General features: G+C 42.2%; 1 protein-coding gene across 1 annotated transcript in view; it reads left to right on the top strand.

Annotated features, from left to right (window-relative positions):
• Positions 1 to 3,135: 3,135 nt before the first annotated feature.
• The window catches only part of LOC147722577 (putative thiopurine S-methyltransferase), a 349,873-nt gene continuing 337,301 nt past the window's right edge, over positions 3,136 to 15,707 (top strand). The window contains exon 1 of the mRNA XM_086966864.1: positions 3,136 to 3,269. Coding sequence (XP_086822990.1) covers positions 3,136 to 3,269 — 134 coding nt within the window. The remainder of the gene's footprint in view (positions 3,270 to 15,707) is intronic.

The following is a 15,707-nucleotide window of genomic DNA, read 5'->3' on the forward strand; positions in this document are numbered from 1 at the left end:
TTCAGGAGACACTTCCTTATTTTCGAAAGTATCAATGTCATTAATTTGATAATCTTTCCACTCTTCCCATTTAGGACTACTAACTTCGCCGTCCTTTACCATAAAGGGTTGCACAGCAGCAAGATTCATTTTGGCCATTGCTACAAAGAACAGGTATGCTGTGGCCTGTCCTGAGAGGACAAACAAGTGCTCTACTGAGGGTATGACATTTCAAAAGAAGGGAGAAAGTACCTTGTAAGTCTGCATACCTCAGCACATCCAGAGAGTTCCGTAGCTGTGTGAATGCTAGGATACAAGTATGACAGACAGGGTGTGCCTGTTACTATGTAAGAACGGACTTGACGCTCCTCAGACCCCTCATGTGACACCCTGGGTGTACATGTCACCGTTGACAAAACTTGCTGAAACCACACTTTTCTCTCTGTATACCTCTGCCGGAGGTGTAAATGAGTGTCAGTTTGATCCGAAATGAGGAAGGCCTCCCTTCGGTTCCTCGGGCTTCCGTAAAGGGTATGCGGCAACAGCTGGAGCGCAGGGACTAAAGGACGACGGTCACCTAATGAAGAAGCCCACCTCGACGTCCACGTTGCGTGCGTAATAGGCTTGAGGGCGTTGCATGCTTACTTCATCGTTCCGTCACTGCCAGGGTTGCTGAAGATGTCACAAGGAGTTTGAAGAGCCAGCCTTGCGCACCACACCAGGAGTTCCTCGTTGTCTTAACCGACAACGGCCGTTGGAAGGTTTATAATTGCACAAAGTATGACAAATTTATATCACACAACTTTTCTGAGGTTGTGAAACGAAGATGAGAAATGTTCTCAAAGTAAATTTGCCGGGCTGCTCCTCACGCTGTCACAAATCAAGTTCACTTAGTTAATGGGTGCAAGTGGACGATGTCCATAATCGACAAGTGGGTCCAACAGGATTCAATTTTGGATTCAACATCATCAAATATTAGGGGTGATTGTAGGGAAATATCACCGACTAAATACTGTGTTTTATTCATGTGATGTTCTTATCACTGGACTTTTTACAGTTTAAAATGTATGCACCTGGTTTTACTTAACATGTTGTTATTAGTTTCTGTAGAATATTCCTAACCTTGAGAAATGTCATAACAGAGTTCTTCTGGGTGATGTCTCCTTAAGGTGCATCAGCTGAACTATGTGGACACAAGTAGGTAACCTTCTAAGGGTGCTTGGGCAGGTGCTTCATTTAGCAGTGAAAGACACATAGCTGGATGAGGTGCCTCGGATATGGTGAAGATGCACAGGGAATGATAGATGTGCACAGGGCAGTGCAGGTGCTCTGGGGCAGGATAAAGAAGCCTAGGGCAGAATGGGCATGCCATGTGCTGTTGCAAAGTGTGCAGAGTAGGAAGACAGCAGAAGTTAAGTGCATATGGCATTGTGGAGGAGCAAATGACAACTGTGAGGAGCTATGGACAGAGTCTCTTTTCCTATGCCTAAAAAAAGAAATGTGGCCTTGTCAAATGAAACGCATGCTCATGGAAAACACTTGAAGTTTGCACTGTATAAAACTGCAGAATGATACAGTAGGATTGTGATGGAACCAACCTCTCCCACTAATGTTCTACTGGATGAGAAAGTCAGAGGTTGCAACCTTAGATAATTATTAGTCAGGGAAACGTTGGGCATGGCGGTAATTGCTCAATATGGCTCTTCGCTTATCTACCAAAGGAACCCTCTTAAAAGTAGCTTTTAGTCCCCATTACTTACCAATGTTTGCTTCAATGTCACTCTTATTTTCTTCCTTTTTATTGGTGAGCGCATGTCTACGCATACTGGCTTCACTTCGTCTCCATATTTTTGTTTTTTTCCATGGATCATGGACCAAGTACTGATTCACACTTGATTAGTGTTCTTCCGTGCAGCTTGTGCTCGGATTGTGGTACTTTTTTGTGGGTGTCTATTGTTTATTTCTATGTTCTTTTTACACACTCCTATGCCATTCTGTCTCATTTTTTTTTATTGTGTTGCCTTGGGAGTGCCGATTATTCTAGACGTCACTTTCCAGTTAGACACTTTACTCTGACCAGTCTTGCCCAAGCCGCATAAAACAACTACACAGTTTATTAAATTGGCAGCCTTCACTTAGGGTGCATTTGTGTAAAGCTGTCCGCAGCATGGAACAACAGTTTCTAACTAGTCCACTTGCATTTTGAGGTGTAGGAATGTTGTTAAGAGCACTTAGTTTATTCTTTCTTTTTTTTCGTCCTACCTTTGTTTGCTTGGTGCATGAAGATGCAAGATTCATAAACATGTTTTTTCACATTTGATGTAATTACTTTGTGAATGTAACTAACAATAAAGAATACTTGCAAACTGTGACTACATGCCTGCCTTTCACAATATTTCACATCGAAACTATGCAATTGTATTTATTTAACGAAGCGTATGGTTGTCACGCAGGGGGCGATTTATATAGGGTCACTGTAAAGTCCATAAGTTTGTCCCTTTCCTCCCCAGAAACTTTGTGTCTCTTTTGTCCCTATGTTATGGTACTGTGTGCTACAAAGCGCCCTCACACTTGATGGCTTCATCCGTTGCCTATCATTTACACTGTAAATAACATATTCTAACTGTAAATGTTCATATGTTGTTATTCAATTTGAAAGATTTTATTGTGCACTTTGTGGGCCCATAGCATATTTTGCAAGATGATGCCAGAACTGGTAGATTGTCTACATCGGTTATACATGACAGGAATGAGTACATGTGTTTGTCCTCTTCCAGTCCACCATGGCAGGTATACATACACCATACAGAAACTTCTGCATAACTGCTGTGTCTTGGCTGTTCCATGTCGGTAAGTGTCGATTGATTAGCATCACAACTGACAACTTCGTTGGCAATCTCAGCAGAGTAAGGTGCATTTAGTCTGAACTTTCCTTTCACCGACAAAACTGGTTTCTGTCTCTCTCTTTGACCTAATTGCCGTAGGGCTGTTTGGTCAGTAGTTTTTTCGCAAATACAAATTCCAGTTTACTCGTGGCATTGCTAAATTTCAGGTGTGAGCTGAACAGCAAAGCTGTTGTGTCACGCACTAGTATAGGAGAGGGGAAAAGCAAAATCTCTTGTGCTCTAAAAATTATTTTTATTTTTTCAAGGCCCAATGGAGAGTTCGAGAGCTCCACAGGGAGACGAAAATGCTCCGAGGCAACAAGATAAAGTTGTCGACGAGGGAGAATGGAAAAAGAAATGGGAGCAAAAAAAGACCGGTTTTTTTCATAAGGATCAAGTACATAGGTAAGTTCTTCTTAAATTTCGTTAGGAATTTAGACATGGTGCCTAGGCTTGTTTATCGGCAGTTTTACTCTGTAGATTTGTGGACTGTCTGTTTTGTTCTCCTGAATATCTAGGTCTTTTTTGTAGCTGTTTAATGGCGTAGTAGTGGCTCATCAATTTAGCCTGTAGGTAGTTACGTTGTACAATCACACCTGTCAGAGATTTAATTCAGTATGTGCCCGACTCCAAAGGGAATTATGTGGAAGTGAGAAAGCTGTGTTTACTTTATTTACGCAGTCCAACCTTCATTGCGTAATTGCTTCAAAGTTATTTGTAACTTTTCTCTCCAGGAGAAAATCTTTTTTGCTAAGTGAAGAACACACTTCCTTGCAGTCGTTTGAAATATAGGAACGGTACCCTGTTTTACATGCCTCTGTTGAGCTCCGTGCTCACACCTATATACTTTCCCAACATTCTGTGATCAGAAGAAGGTAGAATTTTTCAGGTTCGAAAAGCATTGACTTGCATGATGACTAGATCCCAGTAGCTTGACATCATAAGATCGTCTGTATGATGCTATGAAAGAAAATCTCATCATCTGTGTGTTTTTAATGTGATAAATTTTTTGAAAAGTACAAAACGCATTCTGTATTGTACTGTCTTTGAGACTGTCCTAGCTAACATTCTCTACCTGACTTGTATTGTAACCACACTCTTTATTGAACAGTATTTTCTTGTTTTGTGATTGCACTCTTTATTGTGCAGCCTCTTAGTCTTTCTTAGAGAAAAGTATGTTCATAGCAGGTGTAGTCATTGATATAAATTCTCAGAATACTTCAACCATTTAGTGTTTGGCGTGGACATTTGGAAGTTGTTTTTAGATCACACCAGGCGCGCAACTCCCATTGGGCTCAAAGGGCTTTAGCACCCCCTCCCATTGTGTGTGTCAGCCCAGGCTGAGCGGGCTCAGACAGTGTCCCGGGCTGGCGACCCTCCTATTACAGCTGCACCCGAGTACTTCACTGGTCTTTAAAAGACCATCTACTTGTTAACGAGGCTTTGTTGTTGTTCACCCGTTTTCTTAGAGCCCCTGCATCTACACTCTGCATATTACTGGAAGAGTCAACCCCCCCCCTTGCAATTTTCAGTAGCCCCCCCCTCCCCCCCCCCCCCCGAAATTTGGCTCTAGTTGCGCCTCTGGATCACACCTACTAGACAGTGCAAGCTCTCGGTTTGCAAAAAAACCATTGTGAACGTATACTGAGTGGGCATACATCATGGTTCATTGCTTACAATTGGTTGGCTTTGTTGTTACTCTCATTTGCTTATGTAACTCTCATTTGCTTACTTCTTATTCAATGGCTTGCCTTCAACTTCTCGTGTTTGTCCCATCTTCCTTGCTAAACTTTTGATTGGCTGACTTGTACCTTTTCACTGCCCCCTATTTGGTAACTTCTTTTTTCTTTTTGATTAAGCACTCTATGAGTGTGTGTGTGTTCCCACTGTATCACTTGCATGCTTCTACCCCTCCAAATAACAGCTCCAACTACTCCTCCCCCACCCAGCGCTCTGAGCTTCTCTCTCTTGTATGTGCCCCCCCCCCCCCAACTCCCCTGCGCTCTGATTAGTTCTAGCCATGGTGTACCTCTCCCCTCGTCAGCGTATTGCTCTCTCACTCATTTGCTATTTTTCTTACCGCGCCCACCACACCTCCATTGCTGCACCCTGTTGAAACTTGAAACTTATAAAATCACAGGAAACAATCAAATGTAGATGAAGTTTATTTCTTATAACAACCTGGAGTCGATCCACCTCAAGGAGTCAGGAGCAACTGACTCACTTGCAGTGTTCTTCACCCTACATTCTTAACATGGAATACAGAACTGAGAAACATCATCATAACACATCCCCTTCCCTTATATTAACTTTAAACAAAACAAAAGAAACAGCCAAAAGGACAGGTACGCAAAAAAGACAAAATATTCAAAAGAAACAAAATATTAAAAAAAACTCAGTGAGGGAAATCACCCCATCCAAACTAACTTCAAAAGAAAATGAGGTGGAGCACCAGTCATTTTCTGACATAATATTGTAAGTAAGCAGGAGGTCTGCGAACTCTGACCTCAACTGGAGGCATGGAACTGACCTCAACTGGAGGCATGGAACTACTAACACGTAGTCCTTCTTCAGAATCCCGACGACCACACCTGACTTCATCATCACACATAAACATGGCACCAGAACAACCCTCATCATCTTCTCTCCTTGAACAAACCCTTCCGATACAAAGCAATATTCCTGAAATTCCATCTTTCACCTCCCTCAATCACCACAAAGTATTTCCCAACACTCATCACTCGAAAAGACCCCTTGAACTTACTTAAACCACCTTGCACCCTTCTGGAACTTACTTTGACACAGTCTCCCTTGCAGATGTTGGTATGAACTGGGTGAATTTGTTCATGAGTAATTTTGCCATGAGACACTACCCAAGTTTTTACCAAGCTGAAACCAATCTGGTACCTTGGGAACACCCTCTCATGAGATTAAAAGGAACTTTGGATGTGACACTGTGTAAAGTAGATCGATATGCCCATAACATGTCAGAGACATGTTTTCTGACTGGCTGACGATTTGACGAAGCTAGTTGAATGGTTCCTGTGACCAGAGTCAGAGTCAGAGTCAAAACCACTTTATTCGATTATTAAAAATCATAAAAGTATACTATACAAATTTTTGTTTCTTTTAAAATAGTATCAAAACATAAAATTCCATTAAAAACAGTTAAAAAACAATTTCATGGTAAAAGTCAGTTAATCACTATCGGTAGACTTATAATGACTGGTTTTTCATCTCCTGTTGGGCTGCCTGTCTTATCCTCCTACTCCTAATAGACGCGACAAAAAAGCTTGCAACACCAAACATGGTTACAGGGGATTCCATTAATTGTAAAAACAATAATGCAGGTTTAGACTGTATGAATGCCTTCTCTTTCAGTACTGGAAAAATAAACCTTTTTCTAGCTTCATAATACAGAGGACAAAAAAACATAAAATGCATGGTATCTTGGGGGGAGAAATCATCGCATTTACAAGGAGCCGCATCCTCAGGCCTACTCTATCCCTGTGGGTTACTTAATACCAAATGGATCTGGCTGAAACGGAATTTTGTCAATAGCCATCTGTGAAAAGGAATCGTAACGATGGAAAGATACGATTGCATGGCTAGAGACGAAATGAGCAAGTAGTGGGCCCTAACTTTGGGTTTACTTAGCTCTTCTGATTCCCGCTCTAGCTCGCTGAGCTTAATGTAATTTGTTTTAACCCATTTAAGATCAGCTTTACATAGACCTTCACGATTTGACGAAGCTAGTTGAATGGTTTCTGTGACCAATCTGTTGGCCCTCTCAACAATGCCGTACCCCATGAGATTGTATAAGGAAGTGCGAGAATGCTTGATCCCACTCTGCTCCAAAAAATGACACATATCAGTGGAAGTCAATTGAGTACCATTATCATTCATCAAAACGTTCCTAATGAAAAAAAATTCCAATATCGAGATTATAGATTTGGTGGTAATATCTTTCAAAAACTTTACAAACAACCACATAGAATGTACATCCTCTATTACAGCTGTAAACTTGAAATCTCCAGGTATCTCCGACATGGGACCTATGAAGTCAAGACAAATGGTATGCCACGCTGCACCAGGGTCCTCGAGATGACCATTCACACTCACTCTGATTGCCAACCTTTAAATGTTTCTCACTTTCTTTGCATAAATTGTAATTCTCAACCCATCTCAAGACCAGCTCATCTAACGCAGGCCACCAAAATTCTTCTTTAATCCTTCTGTAGTGTACTTCCTATATTCCCAATAGGCTCTGCGCATTGGAATAATAAACACAATAGATTTGACATAGGACAGAGGTCAGTATGTCTCTATCGAGTATACTAAACTTAATTGTGAGTGCCAGCTAGCTCAGAGGTCACTAGAAACTTTCTCGAGTAAACAAGAAGGGATTAATTTCTGACAACCGCATAAACATGACAACTTTGTTTCCCCAAGAATCGAAACGTATCTCCAGAGTCGTGGAAACAATAGATAACTATTTTACTTAGTCAATCGTGCATGCTTCTTTTCAACAGAGTTGCATAAAAATAGAGAGACGGGCGTTTCAATAAAAGGGTTTATTGAACAGTCTTCTTTCTCATGCAAGAGAGGTGAACTGCTACAATCGTTAGACAGAATGTAAAGTATAATGCGTACAGCGTAAACAGTAGTATAAAATAATACTTTAATAGCATTGTCTGTTGCTATGACATGTAAAAATACATACATAAATAACAGGCTAAAATACTCAACTGGTGCTTCTAAAATACGCCTACCCCAATGTACCTAACCTAGGTCTAGTATGAGGTAAGAAGTAAGTGTTTGTCTTTAGCATAGGTTTAATTTTGCCAAGAATTGCCAAAGGTTTCTCTAGTTTCTAATCCGCTCCATACCTTAAAATGAGAGAGGTTGGTATCTCTTTCATGGAGTTGATTTCCCAACACCCCGCAAGGGGAGTCAGAAACACTGGAGCTGGATTCTCGGCAGGAGGATGTCAGCTTCTGTTCAGTGCATCAGCTGGAGAGTTGGCTTTCTTCTGCACTTGCTGTAGCAAGCTGCGTCGGGCAAGTAGGTAGTCGAACTGCACCGAGCCACACCGTGCTTTGCCATAGCAAGTGAAGGTATATTTATACCTTGAAGGTGTTTAGGAATGCCAGCTTTGACGTAAAGTCGGGCATATGAACGTCATGAATAAACCCCTAAGGAATAGATGTTCATGCATAATAATGAGTTCTTGGAGAAATCAATATTCAAGCAAGGGGAAGTCCCTAACAGCTTAGGAGTCTGTTTTTCCAAGAAATCGTTGTGACGTAGATGAACGGATGGAAGTAGCCATGCCTGTATTTGGGCAGCATGGGCTATGCCTAATGCTATCCACTGTCTCCAGATGATCCTTCAGGTTCTGGCGAGCTATTGCGATCTCTGCTGCGCTGTCCAACATTGTCTGAGCCCATTCTCCGTTCTTGAGTTGTGTCCTCAAGATCCCCTTTCGTCTGGTGTTATCTTGTAAATATTGAAAAACTTTTTGTACATTTTGTATCGCTCTAAGCTATTGTACCCCTTCCCTTTCTTGAATGGTTGCATTGTGTATGCTTGTGATATGTGTGATATGTTGAATGATTCCTAAAGTTGACCCCCTGCTGAATATGTTTTCTATGTATGTCTCTTGGAATATGCATTCGTTAAAAATATGAGTTTCTGTGTTGATAAAATCTCAAAGAATAATAAAAGTTATTAATTAGCTATTGGTCTTGAATGTTGTTTCAAGTACTGTACTTAAAACTATATGAATCGTTTGGTGATCAGTATTGGCAACTCTCTTTTGTTATCTACTTTCACGGCTCAGCCTTGCTGATTAGAGCCAACCCTTAGTTGTTTCTTGGTTATTATAGCGGGCGCTGGCTCGCGAGGCTTTTTGTGTTTGTCCATTAAATTTTGGATTAAAGGTTGACCAGGTGCCTCCTTTCTCCACCTTTCCCTTTGAAACTTCCCTGGGGATTGTGTTTTATTGTAGTGTTGTGATTATATGTTGTAAAAATTCTTTTCCCTCTCTTTCTTCTTTTTATTTTTCTACAGAGTAATGGCAGAGAAAGATACCTTCGCCTACTCAGAAGATCACATTAGAAACTTCCTTAGTGACCCACCTGTTTTCTCCTCAGTCACCCTAAGTGAGACAGCTACCACATCCAACGAATCTGACAAACTTATTCGTTTGAAAAAGAAGCAGATTAGGACAGACCTTCATGGTCATTTTTTGTTGCAGCACCTCCGAGAAGGCACCATCCCGGTTGGACTACAAATTAAGAACATACCTGTAATTTTTACAGAAGATCCGATATTCAAAAAAGGTTTCTCTATGATAGAAACCAAATGTAGCAGAGATCTTATGATGCTGACAGTTGAGACAGCGGTTAGAATATCAAAAGAGGAATTAGTCGAAATCGCTAAGTTAGAGTCCGAAATTAGTGGTAATCCAACTATAGCAGACGCTAAGGCACTCTTGGAAAAGGTAGCCAAAGAAATACAAGAGTTTAAAGACCACACTATAACTCAAAAATCTAACCAATTTGAAAAAGATAAAAAAGGTTTTTCATTAGAGAATATATATCCCTACCTAAAAGCTGATTTCTATTCCAAAGCAGAATCTAGACGTTTCCTCCAAGGAAACCAGGGCAGGTCTCGTAGACAATTTATTTCTTTTTCTGATACCTCCTCGTCGGGTACAGACAGCGAACCCACTGGTAATTATAATCGCCCAAATAGAAACCGCAATTGGAACACTAACCAGCATCAACAACAAAATCAATCGCCGAATTTTTTAGGGAGAGGCCAGACACTCCCCAGGGGCCGTGTGAGAAACAACATCCCATGGGAGATGAAAACAAGACGACAGCACTACAAAAACTAAACGCGTCGCCTATTTTCAATCTTTCCAAAAAAGTCCTTACACCGGACGAGGAAAGCATCTTAGCTAAAGGATTGTCATTCGTACCCTCAAAAAGGACTGACTTCGTGAAAATGAAGTCAGAATTCATCGAATTTTGTAGAAAATTACGTTTGACTTTGTTCTTCAGTGAAAATCCCACTACCCAGCCCTCTGAGGCTACAGGCCTAAGGAATAAGTCCATCTTTTGCCCGCCAGCCAGTAAAGTTCCTAAAAACCTTTTGATTTTTGAGAAAAGTGTTTTGTCTGCCATATCAGCCATGGAAAAAGAAAAGAAATATATTAAATTTAATACCACCAAAAACCAAATGACGGCTCTAAATAATCTGAAAAATGACAATACTGTTATCATTAAGCAGGCCGATAAGGGCGGTGCTATTGTGGTGTGGGATAGCCAGGACTACACCACTGAAATAATGAAACAACTAGGAGACACTACCTGCTACAGAAAGATAAACAAAGATCCTACCACGGACCTTCAGAACGAACTTTGTGCACTTGTGCAGGAAGGTTTCGATCTGGGTTTTGTTGGTCCGAAAGAATTTGAATATCTGAAAACTAAACATCCTAAAGTCCCCATGTTTTACATACTGCCCAAAATACATAAAGATCCTGACCATCCGCCAGGCAGACCCATCGTGGCAGGATGTGGTTCTGTGCTAGAGCCGGCATCTAAATATGTAGACTGTTTTCTCAAAGACTTTATGATCCAGGTTAAATCTTACCTTCAGGATACCACTGATTTTATCAAGAAATTAGAAAACATTGATTTCAGTGAAGGCAGAGACAGATTAGTTACCTTAGATGTAACTGCTTTATACACCCAGATTCCTCAAGATGAGGCCATAGCAGTTCTTTCCTACTTCCTTGATTCCAGACCCAGGCCCATGCGTGTGCCTACTAAATTTATTGTGGATTTGGCAACATTCGCATTAAAAAAGAATTATTTCTGTTTTAATGGTGAATTCTACTACCAAGTCAAGGGGGTAGCCATGGGCTGCCCCTTTGCTCCAGAATTGGCAGTATTGTTTATGGATATGTACGAGAATGCATACATCTATAATAACAATCCTTTCAGTCAATACATCGGAGCGTGGCTCCGTTTTATTGACGGTGTTTTTATGACATGGACAGGTGACAGTGACACCCTTACCAACTTCCATCAATGGCTTAATGCCAGGACTGCTGATATAAAATTCAGCATCTCAGAATCTACAAGTAGGATCGCGTTCCTTGACGTGGAGGTCTTCCCTTCTGAAGGGAGATTGGCCACCTCCCTATTTATTAAACCAACAGACCGTAACAAGTCGTTGATGTTTAATAGTAACCACCCACGTAATCTAAAAGAAAACCTCCCCTATGGGCAGTTCCTGCGTGTCCGCAGAAACTGCACCTTCACAGAGGATTTCAAATTACACTCACAAAATTTAACATCTAAGCTGTGTGAGAGGGGTTACCCCAAAAAACTTGTAAAAAACTGCATGAGGAGAGCCCAGTGGACCCCACGAGAGACACTTCTGGAACGCAAACCCAAATCGGATTTAAAGAGGCAGGTATGTGTCACTACCTTTTGCCCAAACGCTAATCGCCTGAAAAAAGTCATAAAACAAAGTTGCATCTGATAAAGGATCTTGACGGCAGCCTCGTAAATGAGCCCTTATTTGCTTTCAAAAAAGAAAACAATATTGCGAACCACATAGTCCGAGCAGCCATGCCTGTTTCTAAACCTTTAACTTACTCCAAATGATGGGGATGCCACCCATCCTCGGACACCACAAGTGTGGAACCTGTTTATGCTGTGAATCGACTGTGGAAGGTTCTTTGTTCCAGCATAATGGAATTTCTTGGAAACATGATACTGTAAGCAACTGTAAGAGTAAGTTTGTTGTTTATGGCATTACATGCCCCTGCCAGTTACTATACATAGGCAAGACTAACCAAGAGGTCCGTCAACGGATCTCACAGCACAAATCAAGGATCAAAAACAAAGTCGAGAATGCCCCTTTGGTGCTACATTGGACACGACTGCAACACGGAGTCAGTGACCTAAAGTGGACTGTGATCTCTAAAATAGAAAAAAATCCCCGTGGAGGAGATCTCAATCTAGTACTATCTAAACGGGAAGCACTCCTTATAGTTAAGTTTGATACTGCAGTATCGGGGCTCAATGAATTGAGCGAAATCTTTAAACTATAATTCGTGGCTAATGGGCTTCTGTTCTTTCAACTAGGCTGTCACTTCGGAGTTTTTTACTCCGGTCCTTATTTTACTTTCTACCCTGGTTAAAGTTGTGGGTGGACCGCCCCACCAGGAAAATATATAAAGGGAGATCAGTGTAGCCATGGCTTGCTACCACGCATGAGCCAGTGACCAGTGCAGACCTTAGACGCCGCCGAGTTTTATGAACTGATCGAGAAATCCACTGTAAGTACTTCTCCGTGTAATCCCCGCCGGTATTTGACCCGTCTTTCTTTGAATGGTTCAGCTCATATTCATTTATCTATTTGTCCCCTCTTTCAGTTAACCATTTCAAATTAATTTCGTCGGATTATGGGCAATTGACACGCCGGTAAGCGCCCTTTGAATCCTTGCAGTAATCTGTCCCCACAGACCGCTTTTTTTAAAAACTCATGCGCATCTCGCTATTTTTTGGTTTCAGGCACCCGAAAGGGCTACATTCTAGCGACCTACCCGGCGCAGATTCACGAGTGTTGTCTATCTACGCGGTAAGACGCCGCCGTTTATTAACAGCTTTTCTTTGCTACTTAGTCGCTTGTCAGTTGCTAAATTGCTTCCACTATTGGGTCGTTTTCAGATTATCTAAAATGCTAAACGGACCGAAAGGAACAAGTCGCCCCTGCATTTCTCTGCATAAGAGTCTCATTTGAAGCTCGGTATGTTTTTCTAATTTAAAGCCGGCTTTATTGACATTTTCAGTGTCTGTATATTAAAGTGATATACATTTTTTCACTTAGACTTTCTCTGCGAGTCTTCTCTTCTCGGCGTAGGCGAACCTTTAGCAAGATTATTTGTAGGTGAGCACGATCATAGATTTGTAACAACTACCCTGTTGTGAACTCATTTCGATTAGATTGTTCTGATGTACTACCCTATTACCTTCACACAGGTCTCCACCGAGCCTCGTTGCGACCTGGTTCTTCCCCTTGTGAAAATCTTTCTCAAGAAAGAAAAGTAAGTAAATGTGCAGCCCCCACTTCCACTGAGAGCTTTCCAACCATGGTTTCAATCCTCTGACTCCCTTTATGTTTTAACCTCTCCAGATTCTGCCATATTCCATCTTATTATAAAGTTGAGGCTCCCGAGCCCCTCGCATTTCGTTGCGTTTTTGGTAAGTCTGTGTAGAAAAGGGTGGCCACTATGTGTTGCGTCTGATGTTGATTACTTGGTAAAATTAACTGGGTTATGTTGAAATTTATACTTTTTCTTTTTTTCTTTTTATTTATTTTTTTCTACCCAGAGAAAACCCAAGGCCCTGAAGAGAATCCCTACAAGCCAACGGGATTCGAAACGCGTAGGCCATAGCCACACAGTTGTCTGCAAGAGTGACAAGCATTGATGTTAAGAATTATTTTGTTGCTTGTCCCCATTTCGTGTACATTACCTTTTCTAAATAACATTTAATTTTGCTATAGGAATGTACCTTGTGCGAGACTAATTATTAAGTGACCATAGTGTTAAATGCCCCGCAGACCTTGGCTTCTTTTCTCAATTCTCTTCCCCTTTCGTCTGGTGTTATCTTGTAAATATTGAAAAACTTTTTGTACATTTTGTATCGCTCTAAGCTATTGTACCCCTTCCCTTTCTTGAATGGTTGCATTGTGTATGCTTGTGATATGTGTGATATGTTGAATGATTCCTAAAGTTGACCCCCTGCTGAATATGTTTTCTATGTATGTCTCTTGGAATATGCATTCGTTAAAAATATGAGTTTCTGTGTTGATAAAATCTCAAAGAATAATAAAAGTTATTAATTAGCTATTGGTCTTGAATGTTGTTTCAAGTACTGTACTTAAAAGTATATGAATCGTTTGGTGATCAGTATTGGCAACTCTCTTTTGTTATCTACTCAAGATCCTCGGCATGTCTGATTTTTAGACCTGCTACCTTCTTTTTGGTAAATTGAGGTTTCTTGTTTTTCTGAACGTGTTGATCGTCTTTGGACTTCACGCGTTCTTCCTTGTTTTCTGACCGTCCTCTTCTTTCGATTTCTGTGACGAAGTCTGAAAGGCATGAGAGGAACGTGTATCATTATCTTGGTATCTATCAGGTTTTCTCAAATTATCCCTATTCCTGAGGTTATACCTTCTTTCAGAGTGCTCCTTTTGAGGAGACCTACCTCAGGAATGAGAACGCTTCTCTTTAGAAGTTTGTTTGCTATTTTCCCACTTCATTTTAGAAGGAGTTAGAGTGTTTTTAGTAAAGACCTTTTCAGGACTTTCAGACAGTTGTGGTTTCACTGTATAATTCTATTAGAATTTGTATATGACTAAGTAATTTATCGTCCGACATTGCTTCAATGTCAGGATCAGGTATGCAGCTAGCTAGAGCCGACCATGTAGCTCCTGGTCTACCTAGTGGACCGAGACTGGTAATGTGATTTAAATGTTTTAGGGCGCCTTTAAACCGGAGCTCATGCTCCTGGTATGCGAGTGGAATTTCAATATCCTCGAACGGCATATATTCCTCTGGTAGATCATCTTCTTTGTAGAAGTGAAACACATGTGTTATTGGATTTGCTTCAATCAATCAATCAATCATATCCTTTGTAAAGCGCACTACTCACCTGTGAGGGTCTCAAGGCGCTGGGGTGGGGAATGCTGCCACAGCTCAAAAAGCCAGGTCTTGAGGAGTTTTCTGAAGGTCAGCAGGTCTTGGGCCTGCCGCAGGTGGATGGGGAGGATGTTCCAGGTCTTGGCGGTGAGGTGGGAGAACGATCTTCCACCGGAGGTCGCTCTTCGTAAGCGGGGGACTGTGGCGAGGGCAAGGTCGGTGGAGTGGAGCCGGCGGGTGAGGGTGTAGAAGCTGAGCTGTCTGTTGAGGTATGTTAGTCCGGTGCTGTGGAGTGCCTTATGTGTGTGGGTGAGGAGCTTGAAGGTTATCCTCTTGTTGACCGGGAGCCAGTGCAGGTCTCTCAGGTGGGGTGTGATGTGGCTGCGGCAAGGGATGTTGAGGATCAGGCGTGCAGAGGCGTTCTGGATGCATTGGAGCCGTCTCAGGAGTTTGGCCAAGGCTCCTGCGTAGAGGGCATTTCCTTAGTCCAACCTGCTGCTGACGAGGGCCTGGGTGACCATTCTTTTAGTTTCAGTGGGGATCCCCTTGTATGTCCTGCGGAGCATGCGGAGGGTGTTGAAGCAGGATGAGGAGACGGCGTTGACCTGTTTAGTCATGGAGAGGGTGGAGTTGACGATGACCCCTAGGTTGCGTGCGTGGTTGGTGGGTGTTGGGGCGGTACCCAGTGCGGTCGACCAGCAGGAGTCGTCCCAGGCCAAAGGGGTGGATCCGAGGATGAGGACCTCCATCTTATCCGAGTTCAGCTTCAGTCGGCTGTTCCTCATCCATTCAGTGATGGCCTTCATTCCTTCATGAAGGTTGGTTTTGGCGGTGTGGGGGTCCTTGGTGAGGGAGAGGATCAGCTGGGTGTCATCAGCGGAGGAGATGATGCTGAGGTCGTGCCGACAGGCGAAGTGGGCGAGCGGTGCCATGTAGATGTTAAACAGAGTTGGGCTGAGGGATGAGTCCTGGGGTATGCCTCAGATGATCTTGGTGGCTTCGGAGCGGAAGGGGGGAAATCGGACGCTCTGTGTTCTGCCAGAGAGGAAGGAGGTGGTCCAGTCCAGGGCCTTCTCTTGGATCCTGGTGTTGTGGAGACGTGTTCATAGTGT

This window comes from Lissotriton vulgaris, chromosome 4_1, assembly GCF_964263255.1.
Source record: "Lissotriton vulgaris chromosome 4_1, aLisVul1.2, whole genome shotgun sequence".
NCBI lineage: Eukaryota > Metazoa > Chordata > Amphibia > Caudata > Salamandridae > Lissotriton > Lissotriton vulgaris.